General features: G+C 44.0%; 1 protein-coding gene across 1 annotated transcript in view; it reads left to right on the top strand.

Moving 5' to 3' along the window:
* dnah10 (dynein axonemal heavy chain 10) overlaps positions 1–16,004 on the top strand; it is a 281,471-nt gene that overhangs the window by 228,581 nt on the left and 36,886 nt on the right. Inside the window, exons 62-66 of the mRNA XM_063073994.1 lie at positions 976–1,123; positions 3,742–4,021; positions 4,717–4,946; positions 11,030–11,303; positions 12,806–12,910. Of these exons, the coding sequence (XP_062930064.1) occupies positions 976–1,123; positions 3,742–4,021; positions 4,717–4,946; positions 11,030–11,303; positions 12,806–12,910 (1,037 nt within the window). The remainder of the gene's footprint in view (positions 1–975; positions 1,124–3,741; positions 4,022–4,716; positions 4,947–11,029; positions 11,304–12,805; positions 12,911–16,004) is intronic.

Genomic DNA, 16,004 nt, shown 5'->3' with positions numbered 1-16,004 from the left:
ACTTGTATCTGATAAACTGATTGTGGTCCACTTTCACTCTCTGATGACGGTTTGGTAATAAAGATTCAAACACTGGCTGTTCTGTAACAGGCTGGGACATTTGAGCTGTTTTGTACCAGTTAAGTACAAACATTGTGCGACACTGACCACCTCAGAACTAGACTCATAACCACATTAAGCACAGAAGGTGCTGCAGGCTTAACGTTCTAAAGGCAAACTGACTCTGCTCCTCCATCTGCTTGAGTTCAGAGGAACAATGGGAGCCGGCATAATTTTAAGGTGATTGGAGGAAAGTATAGAGAGGATGTCAGAGGTAAATTCTGTGCATACAGAGTGTTCAATATATGGAACATCACGGGCCAAAGGGCCCGTACTGTGCTGTAGTGTTTGATGTTCCGCTCCATGATCAATCTAACCCTTCCTTCCTACCGAGCCCATAACCCCCCATTTTTCTTACATCCATGTGCTTATCTAAGAGTTTGTTAAATGTTCTTAACGTACCCGTGCTTACCACCATCCCTGGTAAGGTTGGTAGGGTGTTCCACACACCCACCATTCTGTGTAAAAAAAAACTACCTCTGACATCTCCCCTAAACACCCACCACTCTGTGTAAAAAAAATCTATGTCTGACATCTCCCCTAAACACCCACCACTCTGTGTAAAAAAAAACCTATGTCTGACATCTCCCCTAAACACCCACCACTCTGTGTGTATAAAAAAAACCTATCTCTGACACCTCCCCTAAACTTTCCTCCACACACCTTAAATGGGCGTCCTCTGGCATTGAATATTGTCTCCTAGGAAAAAGGTTGTGGCTGTCCATTCTCATAATGGTGTATATTTCCATCAAGCCTCCTCTCATCCTCCTTTGCTCCAAAGAGAAAAGCCTAGCTTGCTGAACCTAACTGGGGGGGGGGGGCTGCCTCGTGATTATTTTCGTATTTGAGGTTTATAGTTGTTCTTCTTGGATTCAGGTGGGGCTCAGAAGGTTTACCTCCTGATGAGCTGTCTGTTCAGAACGGCATCCTCACTACACAGGCCAGTCGCTTCCCGCTCTGCATCGATCCTCAGCAACAGGCCCTGAAGTGGATCAAGAGAAAGGAAGCAAAGACCAATTTGAAGGTAAAGTTGTGCCTTCTCTGCAAATGCCTTTGTGCATTATATTGGTACCAGTGCCTGTCTGAGATGTTTGAGGAGTTCAAATGTCTTTGGGTCTGGTGTATGCAGAAAGCTTGGTTATCGGCACATGCTGGCTAATCAGATACTCCAATCCCTCCATTGTCATTCTGTGCACTCTGTTAGCACGGTCTCTCTCTCGGCCTCGGAACTCCCCTGCTATCATCCCAGAGTCAGACTCTCCTGGACTCCGTCCCCAGTGTTGGCTCCCAGCACTCTCCTGGCGTCTTTGTCTTCCTCTCCCAAAGGAGATTTATTCAGTGATACAAGATCACATTAGTGCAATACTACTGTACTTCATCATTCACGTTATTTATAGTTTCAAATTATTACACCGTCATCTTTATCTAAAGTGCACTCAAACCCCTAAGTTGTTCACAGGTCCTGCAATTACCCTAGTGTGCACATAGAGACTATGTGCTCCTTCTGTAGAGACACTCAGGCATGGACGTAACCCCATCCTTATCCAGAGTGTGTCCATGTTTATCCAAAGTGCATTCAAACCATTCTGGTTTCCACAGGACCTGCAAATCCATCATTGTGCACGTAGTGACCACGTGCTCCTTCTCCAGACACCCAAACATGGACATAACCTCCTAAGACGAGGTTACATCTTCATCCAGGGTATAGTCATCTTTACCCAGAGGGCACTCAAATCTCTATGGTGTCCACAGGTCATGCAAATCTGCCATTGTGATCATAGAGACCACATGTGCTTTCTCCAGAGGCACCCAGGCATGGATATAACACCAGAAGGTGAGCAGGCTATCAGTTCGGGCAGAGCCCTTGACTGCCCACAGCCTAGACCCATGAATAACCAGCTTGGCCAGGCCCAGGAGCAAACCACCAGAAGATCCTCCGTGTGACCCACGCCCCTGTGTACTAGATCGGGAGCATGGGGCTGCGGTGCAGCCAGAACTTGAGAAGCAGGCCTTCATATACACAAATAGAAGCTGCAACCTCTCACACGTTGTGCATACAGCACCCACTGCCTCTTCCCAGCTGCAGAAGTGACACATAGCTATGAGTCCATAAAATGTCTTAAGAGCCTGTTACTTGGTACTGATCTGTGTAGCACTCTCCACCCCAGGTCCCCAGTGTAGCGGGGAGGGCTGCTGTGTAAAGAGAGCTCCGGTGGAACCTGGCATCGTCCTGGTACTCCCTTCAAAGTGCTGGCTCCGGAGTCATTGAGCAATATAGCTCTCATACAGGTCTTTCGACCCAAACAGTCCATGCCAACCACAGTGCTCACCCAGCTAGTCCCAACTTTCTGAGTTCAGCCATATCCCACTAAAGTCCACCCCTCCAGATACCTATCCGGGTGCTCCCAGCAATATCAGGGAGGAGGCTATGTAGTATCCGCACCAGGACCACCAGACTCCAAGCAGTAAGACTTCAACACCTCTACCCACTAACTCGCCCTCCACACCCCCAACCGTCACTACTTTATCATTTCCTGTCAGTCACCTTATGGACAGAGACTCCTGGACAAACATGTATATGAGCTATCTTATATATTTATATTTAATGTGTGTGTTTTTATTATTATAGTGTTCTTTATCTTATTGTGCTGCATTGGATCTCGAGTAACAATTATTTTAATCTCCTTTACACTTGTGACCTGGAAATTACATTAAATAAACTTGAATCTTCTTAAATGATACTATTGCACCTGCCTGAAGCACTTCCTCTGGAAGCTTGTTCCATATGCTCACCATCCTATCCATGAAAAATTGCTGGTCAGTTTTAAATCTTTCCCCTCTCATCCTAAATCTATACCCCATTTCCCCTTCATTCGTTATGTCCTGTGTCATGTGACGTGGGCTATCACGGCCTTTCCGTGACCATGATTGTTCTTGGCAAATTTTCTGTGCAGCATCTTTACAAGACAGGTGACCCCAGCCATTATCAATACTCTTCACAGATTGTCTGCCTGGCATCAGTGGTCATATAACCAGGATTTGTGTTATGCACCGGATGCTCATACGGCCATCCACCACCTGTTCCCATGGCTTCACGTGAAGGGCTAAACTAGTGCTGCACCTTGCCCAAGGGTGACCTGCAGGCTTGAGGAGGGAAGGCACACCTTATACCTCCTTTAGGTAGAGACATATCTCCTCTCTGCCACCTAATGTCTCTCCTGTCCCCCCATCCTGGAAAAAAGCCAGTTTCTGTCCACTTTATCAATGCCTCTCATAGTTATAATCATTTCCTTAAGGTTGCTCCTCATTCTCTTGCATTCCAAGGAATAAAGGTGTAGCCTAGCCAACCTCTCCTTATAAATCAGGCCCACTAGTCCTAGCAATATCATCCTAAATCTCTTCTGCACTTTTTACCATGTCTTTCCTTTGACAGGGTGACCAAAGTTGTACACAGTTCTCCAAGCGTGGCTTCACCATACAGCTACAACATAATGTCCCAACTCCTATTCTCCTGCCCTGACTGATGAAAGCTAGTGTGGCTCATTATTTAAATGTCACCCTGTTTTGATAGCTTTGGATTACTCTGACTTTGTTCTTTTTAAAAATGGCACTATAGAAATAAATTGTCTGATCCTTTTTCAGATCTCTTCATTTAATGATCCTGATTTCCTGAAGCAATTGGAGATGGCTATTAAATATGGATTTCCCTTCCTATTCCAAGATGTGGATGAGTACATTGATCCAGTGATTGATAACGTCCTCGAAAAGAACATTGAAGGACAACAAGGGCGTTATTACATTAGGCTCGGAGACAAGGAGGTTGACTATGATCCTAACTTCAAAATGTATCTCAATACCAAGCTTGCAAACCCCAAGTACCAGCCTTCAGTTTTTGGAAAATCCATGGTGATAAACTACACTGGTAATTTCTCACATACTCTGGATCGCCCCACAAATCCACTTCATGACACCCCTACTGTAAGTTTTAGGAACCTTGTCACTAAGGAGACAATGACTCCTTAGACCAGGGGTTCCCAACTTGGGGTCCACGGACCCCTTGGTTAATGGGAGTCCATGGCATTGAAAAGGTTGGGAACGCCTAGCTAAGACAAACCTTTATTCCCTCAGGTGACATAAAGTCAATGGCATGTTTAAAAAATACTGATGTTTAAATGTTGGTTCCTGTGATATTGGCATTGCTGGAGGGACTGGTATTTTTTTGCTGCCATTGTTGACTTTGAGAGGTTGTGGTAGTTGGGTTCAGGAGACAGGGATTTGTGTTTGAGTCAGAGTGGAGAGTCCTCGGAGGCTATGATAGATCATGATAGACATGGGTCCTAGTGATCGCCAAGGTCCAATGATTATCCCATTTTCTGGTGCATTTTATGCATACTACTGCGTATAAAATGCTGTTATTGTGGACTCAGAGACATGGAGAGATGCACAACTTTGGTCCAATTTGGTCCATCTGGTCAGGCTCGATGGGCCGGGTGGCCTACTCCTGCTCCTATTTCCTATTTCTTATGTTCTCGTCTCTTCCTGCCCTTGATGACCTACTATTTATGCCACTGCCCAGTTTATGAAGAATGGAGGCTGATTCTGAGCTTCTTTCTGCAGTGACGTTAAGTGGCCTGGAGGACCAGTTACTGAGTGTAATTGTGGCATATGAGCGGAAAGAACTGGAGGAGCAGAGGGAGCGTTTGATCAAGGAAACCAGTGAAAACAAGAAACTGCTAAAGGATCTTGAGGATTCTCTTCTTCGTGAATTGGCAACTTCCACCGGGAACATGTTAGATAATGTTGAACTTGTCGAAACTCTAGAAGAGACTAAGACCAAAGCTACTGAGGTAAGTTCAACATTACACTGATTGCAGTCTCACACAATGAACTCAGTCCGTCACACTGAGCTCAGTCCATCACTCCAAACCGAGTGCATCACACCACGCTAAGTCCGTCACACCAAGCTCAGTCCGCATGTCGGGCTCAGTCCATCACGCCGAGCTCTGTCCATTACGTTACAGCTCAATCCATCACTCTAAGCTCAGTCCGTTATAGTTCAGTCCGTCATACCAAGCTCAGCCTGATGCTGCTCAGTCCGTTACACTGAGCTCACTCCATTACAGCTCAGTCAGAATCGGAATCAGGTTTATTATCACCAGCATGTGTCGTGAAATTTGTTAACTTCGCAGCAGCAGTTCAATACAATACATAATATATAAAAGAAAAAAAAAGGTAATAAATAAATCAATCAATTACAGTATACATATATTGAATAGATTAAAAATTGTGCAAAAAACAGAAATAATATATATATTAAAAAAGTGAGGTAGTGTCCAAGGGTTCAATGTCCATTTAGGGATCGGATGGCAGAGGGGAAGAATTTGTTCCTGAATCACTAAGTGTGTGCCTTCAGGCTTCTGTACCTTCTACCTGATGGTAACAGTGAGAAAAGGGCATGCCCTGGGTGCTGGAGGTCCTTAATAACAGAAGCTGCCTTTCTGAGACACCGCTCCCTAAAGATGTCTTGGGTACTTAGTAGGCTAGTGCCCAAGATGGAGCCAACTAAATTTACAACCCTCTGCAGCTTCTTTTGGTCCTGTGCAGTAGCCCCTCCATACCAGACAGTGATGCAGCCTGTCAGAATGCCCTCCACGGTACATCTATAGAAGTTTTTAAATGTTTTTGTTAACATACCAAATCTCTTTAAACTCCTATTGAAGTATAGCTGCTGTCTTGCCTTCTTTATAACTGCATGGATATGTTGGGACCAGGTTAGGTCCTCAGAGATCTTGACAGCCAGGAACTTGAAACTGCTCACTCTCTCCACTTCTGATCCCTCTATGAGGATTGGTATGTGTTCCTTCATCTTACCCTTCCTGAAGCCACAATCAGCTCTTTCATCTTACTGACGTTGAGTGCCAGCTTGTCGCTGCGACACCATTCCACTAGTTAGCATATTTCACTCCTGTACGCCTTCTCATCACCATCTGAGATTCTACCAACAATGGTTGTACCATCAGCAAATTTATAGATGGTATTTGAGCTATGCCTAGCCACACAGACATGTATATAGAGAGAGTAGAGCAGTGGGTTAAGCACACATCCCTGAGGTGCACCAGTGTTGATCATCAGTGAGGAGGAGATGTTATCATCAATCCGCTGATTGTGCTCTTCCAGTTAGGAGGGAGGTACAGAGGCCCAGATTCTGTAACTTCTAGATGCTGAGTCCATTACAGCACGTCCATCACATCGAGCTCAGTTCCTTACAGTTCTGTCTGTCACATCAAGCTCACTCCATCACATGAAGCACAGTCCATCACACTGAGCTCAGTCCCTTACAGCTCTGTCCATCACATCAAGCTCACTCCATCACATCAAGCACACTCCATTACACTGATCTCAGTCCCTTACAGCTCTGTCTATTACACCAAGCTCAGTCCTTTACAGTTCAGGCTATTACACCAAGCTCAGACCCTTATAGCTCAGTCCATCACATCAAGCCTAGTCCCTTCCAGCTCTCTCCGTCACGTCAAGCACAGTCCATCACACCAAGCTCAGTCCATTACAGCTCAGTCTGTCATACCAAGCTCAGTCCGTCACACCAAGCTTAGTCCATCACACCGAGCTTAGTCCATTACAGCTTAGACTGTCACACCAAGCTCAGTCCATTACAGCTCAGTTAGCTACAGCTTAGTCCGCTACAGCTCAGTCCATCACACCGAGCTCAATGAATTACAGCTCAGTCCATCACACCGAGCTCAGTCTGTTACAGCTCAGTCCATCACACCGAGCTCAATGAATTACAGCTCAGTCCATCACACCGAGCTCAATGAATTACAGCTCAGTCCATCACACCGAGCTCAGTCTGTTACAGCTCAGTCCATCACACCGAGCTCAATGAATTACAGCTCAGTCCATCACACCGAGCTCAATGAATTACAGCTCAGTCGATCACACCAACCTTACTTAATCTGTTAAGCCGAGCTCAGTCCATTACAACTCAGTTCATCACGTCGAGCTCAGTCCATTCCCATAAGATCATAAGCTATAGGAACAGAATTTGGCCCATTGAGTTTGCTCCACCATTTTATCGAGGTTGATCCATTTCTCTTTCAGCCCCAATCTCCTGTCTTCTCCCTGTAACCTTTCACACCATGACTTATCAAGAATCTATCAACCTCTGCCTTAAGGACATCCAGTGACCTGCCCTCCACAGCCATCTGTGGAGATTGTCTGTTTGGATTTCAGCAAGGCCTTTGACAGAGGAGGTAGATAGGCTGGTCTGGAAGGCTACATCCCATGGAGTCCAGGCTCAGACTTAGGAAGCAGAGGGTGGTGGTTGAAAATTGTTTCTTGGAATGAGAGGCTAGTGGTGTGGCATAGAGGTTAGTGTTATTATTTGTTACTTGGCTGTGAATGCACAAGATCAGTAAATTTCCAGATGATATGAAATTAAGAGATGTTGTTGATAGTGAAGAAGATTATCTTAGATTACATGGGTATGTTGATCAGTTAAAGAAGTGGGCCAAAGATATAAATTTCAATATAGATAAGTGCGAGGTGATGCATTTTGGAAAGTCAAACCAACGTAGACTTTTACTCTGAATGGAAATAAATTAGGGAGTGTAATCGAACAGAGGAGTACGTATGAAATTGGCATCACAGTTAGACAGGATTGCCTTCATCAGTCAGACCATTGAGCATTAGGTATATGTGGCAGTTGTGTAAGTCACTGGTGAAGCCACACTTGGTGTACTGTGTACAAACGTGGCTTCTGTTATAGGAAAGATGGTACTAAACAAGAATGAGTACAGAAACAATATAAAGGGGTGTAACTAGGACTAGAGGGCCTTAGTTATATAGGGAGAGGTTGGCCAAGTTTGGTCTTTATTCCTTGGAATGTAGGGAAATGAGTATCAATCTTATAAAAATGTTTAAAATTATGAGAGGACTAGATGAAATGAATGGTAAGAATCTTTTCTGCAGGGTAGGGGAGACCAAAACTAGGAGGAACACACAAAATTCTGGAGGAACTCAGCAGGCCAGGGAACATCTGTGGAAAAGAATACAGTCAACGTTTTGGGCTGAAACCCTTTGGCAGGACTAGAGAAAAAAAGCCGAGCAGTAGATTTAAAAGGTGAGGGGAGGGGAGAGAGAAACACAAGGTGATAGGTGAAACCGGGAGGGGGAGGGATGAAGTAAAGAGCTGGGAAGTTGATTGGTGAAAGAGATAGAAGGCCATGGAAGAAAGAAAAAGGGAGAAGGAACAGCAGAGGGAGGTGATGGGTGGGCAAGGAGATGAGGTGAGAGAGGGGAAAGGGGATGGGAAATGGAGAAGGAGCGGGGTGTGTTGGGGGTCATTACCAGAAGCTTGAGAAATTGATGTTCATGCCATCAGGTTGGAGGCTACCCAAATGGAATATTAGGTGTTGTTCCTCCAACCTAAGTGTGGCCTCATCACGACAGTGGAGGAGCCCATGGGTGGACATATCGAAATGGGAATGGGAAGTGGAATTAAAATAGCTGGCCACTGGGAGATCCCACTTATTCTGGCAGATGGAGAGTAGATGTTCGGCAAAGTGGTCTCCCGATCTATGTTGGGACTCAGCAATGTTTAGGAGGCCACACCTGGAGCACCAAACGTAGTAAATTACCCCAACAGACTCACAGGTGAAGTGTCGCCTCACCTGGAAGGACTGTTTAGGGCTCTGGATGGTAGTGAGGTGAGAGAGGTGTAGGGGCAGGTGTAGCACTTGTTCTGCTTGCAAGGATAAGTGTCAGGAGGGGGATCAGTGGGGAGGGACAAATGGGCAAGGGAGTGGCCCCAGTGGAAAGTAGATTGTGGGGGAGAGGGAAAGATGTGCTTGGTGGTGAGATCCCATTGAAGGTGGCAGAAGTTTTGGAGAATTATGTGTTGACCATGGAGGCTGGTGGGGTGGTAGCTGAGGACAAGAGGAACCCTATCCCTGAAAGGGTGCTGGGAGGATGGGGTGAGAGCAGATCTGCGTGAAATGGAAGAGATGCAGTTCAGGGCAGCATTGATGGTGGAGGGAGGGAGGCCCCTTTCTTTGAAAAAGAAGAACATCTCCTTTGTTCTGAAATGAAAAGCCTCATCCTGAGAGCAGATGCAGAGGAGATGGAGGAATTGAGAAAAGGGAGGCATAGGTTTAAGGTGAGAGGGATAAGATTTTAAAGGGACCTTTTTACTCAGGGTGGTGAGTATATGGAATGAGCTGCCTGCAGAGATGGTTGAGGCAGATATAATAGTATTATTTAAGAAGCACTTGGATAGGTACATAGGGGTTGGGGCTTGGAAGGATAAGTTCCAAGCACAGGAAATTAGGACCGGCTATGTGGGCATTGTGGTTGGAATGGACTGGTTGGGCCAAAAGACTTGTATCATGCTGTATTGCTCTATGACTCCATGAATTCATTTTCAGGCTTACTGGTGTTCCGCCGAAGTATGATGTTTCATCTTAGTGAGGGAAGTTGTATCTTTTTGGTGTAAACCAATTTTTCTCTCAGTATAACTATAAAGTCACTGCACGAGTTTCAGAAAACATCATCCATGGCCAAGACTGAGGTAAAGCACAAAAACGAATAGAAACACTCATTTGGCTCTGGGGTCCTGCTCTGAGAGGATAGTTTAACAATTTCAGATAATTGTTCATTTACAGTCGCCTGTTTGTATGGCATGCTTATTTTAATGAGTTCCTTCAGGATTTGATTCAAACACAACAAGTCATCTCCATTGACAGAGGACTGGCTCAATGGACCAGTGGGATAGTCCCAATGTGATATTAATTTCTGAATGCCTACTCCATAAGATTATTCCTGCCCACTGCCAGGCAGTGAAATTGCCTGTTTGCTTCACTGTTACTGTTCATCACAGCTCTGATTCCTGCACTTTCAGATATAGAGTCTTAGTCATAAAGTCGTACAGCACAGAAGCAGGCCCTTCAGCCCATCTAGTCCATGCTGAACTATTTAAACTGCCTACTCCCATTCACCTATGCCAGGACCATAGCCCTCCATACCCCTGCCATCCATGTACCAGTCTCATTTTTTCTTAAATGTTGAAATCGAGCTTGTGTGCGCCACTTGTGCTGGCAGCTCGTTCCACACTCACAACCCTCTGAGTGAAGAAGTTTCCCTTCATGTTCCGCTTAAACTTTTCCCCTTTCACCCTTAACCTATGACCTCTAGTTGTAGTCCCACGTAACCTCAGTGGAAAAAAGCCTGCTTGCATTTACCCTATCTATATACCTCAAAATGTTATATACCTCTATCAAATTTCCTCTCAATCTCCTACATTCTACGGAGTGAAGTCCTAACCTGTTCAATCTTCCCTTATAACTCAGGTCCTCCAGACCCGGCAACACATTTGTAAATTTTCTCTGTACTCTTTCAACCTTATTAACATCTTTCCAGTAGGTGGGTGACCAAAACTGCACACAGTACTCCAAATTAGACCTGGCCAATGTGTTTTACAACTTCAACGTAACATCCCATCTCCTATGCTCCATGTTTTGATTTATGTAGGCCATTGTGCCAAAGCTTCCTTTACGACCCTAATCTACCTGTGACGCCATCTTCAATGAATTATGGACCTGTATTCCCAGATCTCTTTGTTCTACAGCTCACTGTATCTTGCTAGACAAAGAATAAATCCTGGAGGAAGGAGGTTACTGAAACTTCCAATTACTGAAGCAGCATTGTGGGAGCTAGTTCATTGTTCCACAGTGCGGTTTCTCCAAGTACTACTGTGCTTTCCGGGTTCGTCAGCAATGTGGTTGTCTCTATTATTAAGGTATATGATTATAAATACTTGGCTGAGAAAAGAGCAAACAACAATGAAGAACAGGAGCAGATTATGCCAGACTATACAAACCCAAATCCTTCCTAAATATAAACTCATTCCTAATGGCAGGTGTCAGAAAAGCTAAACCTGGCTGAAAAGACTGCAGTCGATATAGACAAACTGAGAGATGGCTATCGACCAGCTGCCAAACGAGGGGCAATTTTGTTTTTCGTCTTGTCGGAGATGGCGCTGGTTAACAACATGTACCAATATTCTTTGGCATCTTTCCTGGAGGTCTTTGACTTATCTCTCCGCAAATCTCTGCCTGACTCTATACTTCAAAAGCGACTGCGGAACATCATGAACGCGTTGACTCTTAACGTGTACAATTATGGCTGCACAGGTCAGTGTTACGAATGTTGCTACCGTTTTGGCAATCAAAATGCAATGTTAAAATGTTCATGTTTCTGAAATGTTTTGAAGGTGACTAGTGTGTTGCGTAAATATTATATTTATCCTGCTTTGAATGTCATTGATACAACTGAGTCTCAACTGCAGCACTTGATTATTCAAGTCCCACAGTAGAAAGCTAAGAAACTAGACTGAGGGAGCCATGATATCAGCTTAGGGTGAAACCAGGTGCCTGTGTACCCGGTCAGTAGATGTAAATGATCCCAGGGAGTGACATGGTGAAAGAGCAGGAAACTCTCCCCTGTCAATTGGGTGATATTCATCAATCAACATTTCTAAAAGATAGAATTTGACTGAGATTTTTGAAGAGGTGGCCAAGAGGATTGATGAGCGCAGGGCTGTCTGTCTACATATCTTCAGTAAGGCTGTTGACAAGGTCCCACATGGTAGGTTGGTCACATAGGATCCAAGATAAACTAGCTAACAGGATACAAATTGGTTTGGTTGAAGGAAAACAGGATAGTAGTACAACAACGCACACAAAATGCAGGAGGAACTCAGCAGGCCAGGCAGCATCTATGGAAAAAAGTACAGTCAACGTTTTGGGCTGAGACCCTTCAGTTTGTAGTAGTAAAGCACTGAGTTTTAGCTCGGAGGCCTGTGTGGCCATGTGAAGAAAGGTGGAGAATGGGATTGAGAGGGAGAATAAATCAGACATGATCAAATGTTTCAATGGAGCAGATGAAAAAGATGGGCTGAATGGCCTATTTCTGCCCCAGTGTCCTATGGACCAGTGGTGTGCCACAACAGTCAGTGCTGTGTCCATTGTTGTTTGTCAAATACAGTAATCTGGTAGTTGGTTTATTGTTGTCACATGTACTGAGATACAATGAAATGATTTTGTTTGCATTCCTTTCGGCAAGATCAGCTTTTATGTACATTGAGGTCATGCCAAAGGAATTGCAGAATATAGTGTTACACTTACAGAGAAAGTGTACGTGGACAAATAAGGTGCAAGGGCTGTGCCAAACCTGACTAAGAGATCAAGAGTTCATCTTTACTTTACAAAATATCTGTTCAATATTCTTGTAATGTAGTGGCACGTGATCTCAGGCTTTAGTGTCTTCTGCCCAGTGGAAGGGGCAGATAAGAGAATGCTTGGGTAGGAAGAGTCTTTGATTATGTTGGCTGCTGAAGGAAATGTATTAGGATAAACTAATTAGACAGGAAACTAATCCTGAAAACTTGTATTTCAATGTTTATTAGCATCAATGGTCCAGCTCACTTGGCAAAGTCATAAATAGTGAGAACGTATTGTTTATTAGGGAGGATGGACTTAAGGCAGAGTTTGGATTACCAGAGGTGATTAGCCTCCCTGATCTTCTTTAGTTGACCCTGGTGACTCTCAGTTGAAAAGTGATTACCTTCTGCAGAACTGAGGTTCTTCGCCTTATATTGATGCAATGAAATTTAACTTTTCTCTTGCCTCTCCAGGTTTGTTTGAGAAGCATAAGTTGCTTTTCTCATTCAACATGACGATAAAGCTTCAGCAGGCTGAACAGAGGGTCCCTCAGGAAGAACTGGAATTTTTCCTGAAAGGTACTGGCAGGGGATGGTGCATATCCAAGGACTAAGGAGTTAAATTTTAAATGTCACAAATTCTAATAAAATAAAAAACAGCAAACTGAAGATTGGGTTCAGATATTTTCAGATATCTTTGCTCCAGATCTTTGTGATGTGATAGAGAAGTACAGCACAGAAAGAGGCCATTTGGCCCATCTAGTACATGCCAAAACCATTTAAACCACTCCTATCAACTTACATCAGGACCATAGCCCTCCATACACCTACTATCCATGTCCAGATCCAAATTTCTCTTAAACATTGAACTTGAGCTTGCATGCACTATTTGTTCTGGCAGCTCATTCCACATCTCATGACCTTCTGAGTGAAGAACTTTCCCCTCATGTTTCCCTTAAACTTCTCACCTTTCATCCTTAGCCCATGACCTCTGGTTGTAGTCCCACTCAACCTCAGTGGAAAAAATCTGCTTGCATTTATCCTGTCTATACCCCTCATAATTTTATATACCTCTGTCAAATCTCCTCTCAATCTCCTACATTCAATCTTTCCTTCTAACTCAGGTCCTCCAGACCCAGCAACATCCTTGTAAATTTCCTCTGTATTCTTTCCTTATATACTATACATCTTTCCTGTAGGTAGGTGACCAAAACTGCACATAAAACTCCAAATTAGGCCTCACCAACATCTGATACAACTTCAGTATAACATCCCAACTCCTGTACTCACTACATTGATTTATGAAGGCCAATGTGCCAAAAGCTTTCTTTACAACCTATCTACCTGTGACACCACTCTCTATGAATTATGAGCCTGTATTCCCAGATCCCTTTGTTCTACCGCACTCCTCAGTGCCCTACCGTTCGCTATGTACGACTTACCCTGGCTGGTCCTACTGAAGTGCAAAACCTCACACTTGTCTGCATTAAATTCCATCTGCTATTTTTCAGCCCATTTTTCCCGCTGATGCAGATCCCTCTGCAAGCCATGGTAGCTTTCCTTACAGTCCATTACACCCACAATCTTTGTGTCATCTGCAAATTTGCTTATTCTGTTAACAACACTATCATCCAGATCATTGATGTAGATGATTGACAACAGAGGACCCAGCACTGATCCCTGTGACACACCACTAGTCACAGGCCTCCAGTCAGAGCTTCTCCCACAAAGCCAATGTCTAATCCAATTTACTACCTCATCCTGAATGTCAAGTGACTGAACCTTCTTGACCAGCCTCTCATGCAAGACCTTTTCAAATGCCTTACTAAAGTCCATGAAGGTTGCCTTACCTTCATCCACTTTCCTGGTAACATCCTGAAAAACTCTATATGATTGGTTAGACATGACCTACCACGCACAAAGCCATGCTGACTATTCCTGATCAGTCCATGTCTATCCAAGCACTCATATATCCGGTTCCTTAGAATACCTTCCAATAACTTTCCCCATACCTGATGTTAGATTTGCTGGCCTATAATTTCCTGGTTTATGTATAGAGCCTTTTTTAAACAACAGAACAACATTGGCGATCCTCCGATCCTCTGGTATCTTCCCTGTTGCTAAGAATAATTTAAATAGCTCTGCTAGGGCCTCAATCATTTCTGCAATTGCCTCCCTTAGAGTCCAAGAGAACACCTCGTTAGGCCCTGGAGATTTATCCACCCTGATTTGCCTCAGGGTAGCAAACACCTCCTTCTCTGTAATCTGTACAGAGTTCATGAAATTGATGCAACGTTGCCTCACTTCTATAGACTCTGTGTCTGTCTCTTGAGTAAATAAATACAGATGTGAAGAATTCATTTAAGCTCTCTCCTATCTGTTTTGGCTCCACACGTGGATTACTATTCTGGCCTTTCAGAGGACAAATTTTATCGCTTGCAATCGTTTTGCTCTTAACATACCTATGGAATCCCTTAGAATTCTCCTTCACCTTGTCTGCTAGAGCAACTTCATGCCTTCTTTTAGCCTTCCTGATTTCTTTCTTAAGTGTTCTCTTGCATTTCTTATACCCTATAAGCACCTCATTTGTTCCTACCTACTAATACCTGCTATGTACCTATATTTTTCCTTAACCAGGACCTCAATAGCTCTTGAAAATCAATGTTCCCTACATTTGTTATCTTTACCTTTTATTCTGACAGAGACATACAAGCTTTGTACGCTCAAATTTTCATTTTTGAGACCACCCACTTACCAAATACATCTTTGCCAGAAAACAGCCTGTCCCAATCCACTTTTGCCAGATTATTTCTGATACCATCAAAATTGGCCTTTCTCCAATTTAGAATCTCAACTTGTGGACCAGATCTATCTTTTTACGTATTTACTTTGAAACTAATGGCATTGTGGTCACTGGATGTGAAGTGTTCTTCTACACAAACCTCTGTCACCTGCCTGTCTCATTCCCTAATAGCAGATCCAGTATCACATGCCGTCTCGTCGGGACCTCTACGTATGGATGAAGGAAACTTTCCTGAACATATTTGACAAACTCTATCCCATCTTGTACTGTTACAGTATGGGAGTCCCAGACAATAGGTGGAAGGTTAAATTCACCTACTATAGCAACCTTATGTTTCTTGCAACTGTCTGCGATCTCTTTACAAATTTGTTCCTGCAAATCCCTCGGACTGTTGGGTGGTCTGTAATATAGCCCCTTTAAAATGGTCATACCTTTTTTATTTCTCAGTTCCACCCATAATGCCTCACTAGTCAAGTTCTCCGGTCTATCCTGACAGAGCACAGCCGTGACATTTTCCCTGACTAGTAGCACCATCCCTCCTCCTTTAATCCCTCCTGCTCTGACATGTCTGAAGCAACTGAACCCCAGAATACTGGGCAGCCAGTTCTGCCTCTCCTACAACCGAGTCTCACTAATGGCTACAACGTCATAATTTCAGGTGTTGATCCATGTCCTAAGCTCATCCGCCTTTCCTGTGATATTTCTTGCACTGAAATATATGCAACTCAGAACACTAGTCTCACCATGCTCAACTCCACAACCTCTCCACTAACTGTTCTGGCAATCTGGTTCCCATTCCCCTGCAACTCTAATTTAAACCTCATCTTGAAATGTCTTGAATAGTTCTTCCAATATTTTGCAATGCCTGTC

The sequence above is a fragment of the Mobula hypostoma genome, chromosome 21 (assembly GCF_963921235.1).
Source record: "Mobula hypostoma chromosome 21, sMobHyp1.1, whole genome shotgun sequence".
Lineage (NCBI taxonomy): Eukaryota > Metazoa > Chordata > Chondrichthyes > Myliobatiformes > Myliobatidae > Mobula > Mobula hypostoma.
The sequence above is the reverse complement of the archived record's forward strand: the minus strand, read 5'-3'. Positions and strand labels throughout refer to the sequence as shown.